General features: G+C 34.4%; 2 protein-coding genes across 3 annotated transcripts; both read left to right on the top strand.

The window, feature by feature from the left end:
* Positions 1 to 10: 10 nt before the first annotated feature.
* On the top strand, positions 11 to 2,592 carry LOC106126064 (uncharacterized). The gene is made up of 2 exons (XM_013323532.1): positions 11 to 2,305; positions 2,423 to 2,592. The coding sequence occupies exons 1-2, from the start codon at positions 170 to 172 to the stop codon at positions 2,507 to 2,509; spliced, it is 2,223 nt and encodes a 740-aa protein (XP_013178986.1). The 5' UTR covers positions 11 to 169; the 3' UTR covers positions 2,510 to 2,592.
* Positions 2,593 to 2,627: 35 nt separating this feature from the next.
* On the top strand, positions 2,628 to 5,274 carry LOC106126069 (senecionine N-oxygenase-like). 2 transcript variants are annotated; one of them, XM_013323536.1, is made up of 3 exons: positions 2,628 to 2,829; positions 3,259 to 3,461; positions 5,063 to 5,274. In XM_013323536.1, the coding sequence occupies exons 1-3, from the start codon at positions 2,827 to 2,829 to the stop codon at positions 5,208 to 5,210; spliced, it is 354 nt and encodes a 117-aa protein (XP_013178990.1). In that variant the 5' UTR covers positions 2,628 to 2,826; the 3' UTR covers positions 5,211 to 5,274. The 2 variants fall into 2 exon arrangements, with proteins under 2 accessions (XP_013178990.1, XP_013178991.1); XM_013323537.1 differs by lacking the exon at positions 5,063 to 5,274 and adding an exon at positions 3,796 to 4,420.
* Positions 5,275 to 5,552: the final 278 nt, after the last annotated feature.

A 5,552-nucleotide genomic window follows, 5' to 3' on the forward strand; every position in this document is an offset into this window, starting at 1 on the left:
CTTATCCAAGTCCCTATTACTTAAAATCATTAATACCATTTTCATAACTGGCACTGTTCCCGACTCTTGGTTAATTCAAATTATAATACCTATTTTAAAACCTGGTAAAGACCCCCAGGACTATTCCTCCTACAGACCCATAGCCCTCTCTAATGTCCTTGCCAAGATTATGGAACTATTAGTCAAAAACAGGTTGGAGTGGCTTCTTGAAAACCGCAATATACTGTCTAATACCCAATTTGGATTCAGAAGAGGTAAAGGTTGCTTGGACAGCTTAAGCATTCTTACCTCCGAAATTCGCATAGCTTTTACAAAAAATGAAAATGTATTAGGTGTCTTTTTAGACATTTCATCTGCATATGATAGTGTTTCGCTTCCCTTACTCAGGCAGAAAATGCTTCAGCTGAGTATTCCCGAGAGGCTAATCAATTTTATCTGCAGCTTGTTAATGTCTCGATCAATTTCTGTCCGTCATTGCAACACTCTCCTCCCTTCCCGGTCAGTATGGAAAGGACTTCCTCAGGGTTCTGTCCTGAGCCCCCTGTTATATAATATCTACACCTTTGACTTAGACTGTTCCGTAAATCAATTTTGCAAAATTTTACAATATGCTGACGATATTGCTCTGTACTCCACCTCCCCATCTATAAACGTCGCTACTATTTGTATAAACACTGCCTTACATCATTTAAATGAATATCTTTTGTCCCACAATCTCTCCCTTTCCATTACAAAATGCAGCGCAGTGTTATTTTCCCGTAAACGAAATGTGCCTTCAGTTGCAGTTCGTGTAAATAATACTCCTATTAATCGGTATGATTCGGTGAAATTCTTGGGTGTCACTCTTGATTCCAAACTTTCCGGAAGACAGCATTTAGAACATGTAATTAAAAAATGCGAAAAGGGCGTAAACATTTTAAGAGCACTTACCGGGGTTCGTTGGGGCTCTCATCCTGCCACTCTGAAACTTCTCTATGATGCGGTTATTCGTAGTCACTTTGATTACGGTGGTTTCCTTCTTGATCCCTGTAAGAAAATCGCTTTATCCAAATTAGATAAGATTCAATCTAGATGTCTCAGACTAATAACTGGTGCTATGAGATGTTCTCCAGTTAATGCTCTCCAAGTGGAATGTCTAGATCCCCCCTTATACCTTCGTAGACAATTCCTATCTGATAGATTTTTTTGCGGTGTAGTCCAAATTAAATCCCACCCCCTCCTTCGCTTATTAAAGACTCTCTCTCAAACTATTCCAACAGCTAACTATTGGTCCCACAAAGACCCTCCCTTACTCATTAATTCTTTTAACAAATATACATCTCACTCTTCCCCAATAGAACAGAGTGTTCTCTTCCCCATTTATGAGACCCAGTTTGATGCTCTTATTTTCTGCCCTAGGATTATTCTAAATTTTGGAGTTGACAAAGATAGCCCTGGGGCAAACCTAAAATTCAATAGTATTCTGGAATCTGACTGGCCACAATGGAATACAATTTACACTGACGCTTCAAAATCCTCTCCCGATAGTTCTGTAGGATCAGCTGTATGGATTCCCAAATTTAAAATTATTTTAAGCTTTAAATGCCCCCCTTCGACCTCTATTTTTACAGGAGAAGCGATTGCGCTATTGGAAGCTATCTCTTTTGTTGAATCACACAAACTAAACCAAACTCTAATATTTTCCGACTCCTTAAGTTGTCTAACAGATATTCTAAAAACGCCTTTCCGAGCCCGTGATAATTCTAGCGTCACTCTTAAAATCAAACAACTTCTATACAAATGCCACTGCTCTGACATTGAAGTTATCTTAGCGTGGATTCCTAGCCATACGGGTATCAGTGGTAATGAAACAGTGGACTCATGTGCAAAGGTCGCCGTCCATTCTGGTTGCGACACTTATAAATTTAGCCTCCCTCGTGATTTACGCATCTCTGCTAAATCATCTATGTTATTTAATTGGAATAACACTTGGCAAAGATCTAACCAATCTAAGGGTAAGTACTATGGATCGATTCAACCTTCCCTTCCCTCTAAACCTTGGTATTTAAAACATGGACAAATTAGTAAATCTACAATATCTGTAATATGTCGCCTACGACTGGGCTTCATTGCTACCCCTGTTTTTCTTGCCAAAATCCGCATTCGTAATCATTCCCTGTGTGAATGCGGCTTGGAAGAGGGCTCTTTAGAACACATATTTTTCAATTGCCCGAAACTCAAGGTTCATTTATACGACCTGCTCCCTACCAACATTCCTAGACCCATTAATATTCCATTCTTACTAACTATGGTTCACACTCCCTTGGTAAAGGTCCTTTTTAAGTTTTTATCTACTAACAATATTCAACTTTAATTTCCCATGCCCTTAATATTATTACTACTATGTATTTAGATTACTAACAACTGTGTTGTCCTTTTTCAGAGTCGCAACCGTCATCATCAACCGGTCATTTGTCAAATAGATCTATACTCCGTCTATCTCTCTGTTCTTTGCTACTTAATCTTTTAATCTTCCTTTTTTCGTTTTCAATTACCTTCAACCTTGACGTTGGCGAAATCATCGAAATTAAACGATGGGGTCCACTAGCAACTAAAAGAAGAAGAAGAAGAAGAAGAATTCTATAAATATGTAGCTCATGTAAACAACCTTTTTTATTTGCCTTAGATTTTTGGTTTGAATTCTTTCTCATTTAGTACTTTAGCGTAATTGGTCTAAGCTGTAGGTTGCTCCCAACCTAACTTCGTTTTTGTTTTTCCCACGAGATAGAAGTGTTATACTCGGCCTTTACGACTTAAGGCAGTTAAATCAATTTCGACAAATTAATCATGGTAAGTTCATTTTCCTAATAAAAGATTTGCTTATTTTTAGATGGTCAAGGAGCAATGTTGTAAACATGCTACTGCTAGGGGCCCAATGCAGCATAATTAGACAAAATTTGGATGTAATACAAATATACTCAATTGTTTGCATTAACAACATAAGCTTGTGCAATATTTTGCATGAGTAACACACTCATGGTTCCCAAAAATTTGATAACATTGTGCAATCAAAGAACACAAAAAATATATTCAATATTTTTAAAATGACTTCTGGATTTTATTGGATTTTAATTCAAAAATGTTATTAAGCTTAACAACATCAGGCATTATCTACACCAAAGCAACCAGAGTCAACTAACAAAAGATAACTAAATTACAATACAGTTATTTGTATTTAGAAACTTGATAAAATAATTTTTACTAATAATGTGTTCTCAGGCTAAATCAAATAGACCTCGTGTCTGTATTATTGGTGCTGGGATTGCTGGTCTTACTTCTGCAAAATATTTAAAAGATGAAGGAATAGACTTTACGGTACTAGAATGTTCATACTACGTAGGTGGTATGTGGAGATATGACTCATGGAGAACTTATGACGAATTTGACTCAATATTGCACACGGCTATGATTTTTGATTTAAGGTAAGCCACTATATTAAGACATATTCTAAGTATTGAAATGGATTGTGGGTGTTTTCGAAATTAATTATTATAAAAAAACAATTTCTTTAAAAAAATCCTAAGAGTTGCTTTTGTTGTGTGGGTAACATGTTAAGCTGTTAATCTTTAATTAATGAAGTTAATATTTTTCTAACTTCACAATATCTTTAAAAATACAAGTCACATAGTCGAAACTGATAGACAAATAAAAATAGTGTGGAAAAAGTTCTGGTCATTAAAAGAAATACTAAAGTCAAAATTATCTCTCAAAATAAATAAAAAAGTCATAGAAATGACCATACTTCCGTGTTTTTAGACGACGCCCAAACCTGGATCATCATCATTAACTCACTATACATCCCCACTGAGGGGCTCCTGGGCCCCCCCTAAGTTAGAGGTGACTAGGCGATAGTCAACCATGCTGCCCTAATATGGGTTGGTTACTACCAAACCTGGATTGGACCTTGTCTGTAAAACTTTTCGAAAATACCTTCCTGTCAACAAGCTATGGAAAAAAGCATCTAGAATATCAAAATAAGCCAAAAAAATTATAGTCATACCATAAAATTAAGAACAAAGTTAACAGCTGCAGTACAGCAAGCGCAGCACCTTAAATATAAATGGGCGGGACATGTGATGCTCACCCGATGATTCCCGGTGGATGAAGCGAGTTACATTATTGCCTGATCTGGGAAGAGGCAAGAGAAAAAGAGAAGGAATCTAACACTTTAATGATTAACAAAGTTAACTTTGGGATTAACTGTTCCACCTGTGGTTATGTGTAGATTTTGGTGAGAATCCAATGTAACACAGATCAATTGCAGATAATTAAGTCAAAAATTTGAAACATGATTATTAATATAGGCATTATACATAACCATCTATTTTCATATTTTAAATATAGTACATTTTTTTAAAATATAATATAATAATAGAACATATATAAAATAGTACACCACAGGCTGCGGAATCCCATCACTCAAGCAACCAGCAGTCAGGACAGTAGAGGAAGGGACCTTCTTGTTATGGGTGCGGTTTCTTAAACATATCGGGTTCTTAGTCCAACTGTTTAGTGACGGCTTCTTAAGATGTTGGTGGAAACTCTTCATTATCATATAATTATTAATATTTGCATTTCAATTATTTCTTAGAACTATTTAATCCAAAGGAATTGAGTACCTATCTTATCAACATAAGATATTGCTATATATGACATTTACAATAAATATGTATTATCTGATAAGCATAAAATTTTACATTAAAAAACTTTATACTTCTATTTCAATTACTTTGATTGCAATGATTTTTTTTTTTAAGTTAAGGTTAAATAGGATTTTACTTTGACTTTGATTTCTCATGCAGTTTTTCAATGCATTAACCTAATATAGCTCTAAAATTATTGCTTTACTACATAACTCCGCGCGCATGGAATTAAAAAAAAAAACTAATTATTAGCATATGTGATCTTCCAGACTATATCCTACATTCAAGCCAAATTATATAAAGATCTGTTAAGCTGTTCTGGAAATACCTTCAAACAAACATCCTTGTGTTTTTGTTAATTTTTTTAATTTGAATTTTAGATTAAATATACCACATCCTGCAATGGAACTCCCTGGATACCCTATGCCAAAACATTTGCATTTTTTTCCCTATGCGCAAACGTATTACTACTATATCAAGTCTTATGCAGAACATTTTAACTTAATGGAGCATATACAGGTAAATTGATAAACATCAGAATAACTACATTTTACTTAGCATTTAAAAAATCCAGCAAATGAGAACCCACATAAATTTTTGGGTTGATAAAAATAAAATCACATTATTTTACATAGTTTCAAAAAAGGTCATTATTTTAGAACGTATGTAACGAAATAATTTAAACGGAATTATTGAAAGGGCAGATTTAGTTCAATAGATGATGTTTAAAAAAATCAGTTTATAATGTGTCTGTTTAATATTGACAATTATCTAGTATGACAAATCATTTCACAATTCACTAGATATAGGTTAAGTAAAATCGATTATAAAAATTTTCAATGGTTTTTGAAATTGTTTTTTACATATTAC

The sequence above is a fragment of the Papilio xuthus genome, unplaced genomic scaffold (genome assembly GCF_000836235.2).
Source record: "Papilio xuthus unplaced genomic scaffold, Pxut_1.1 DF825351.1, whole genome shotgun sequence".
Classification (NCBI taxonomy): Eukaryota; Metazoa; Arthropoda; class Insecta; order Lepidoptera; family Papilionidae; genus Papilio; species Papilio xuthus.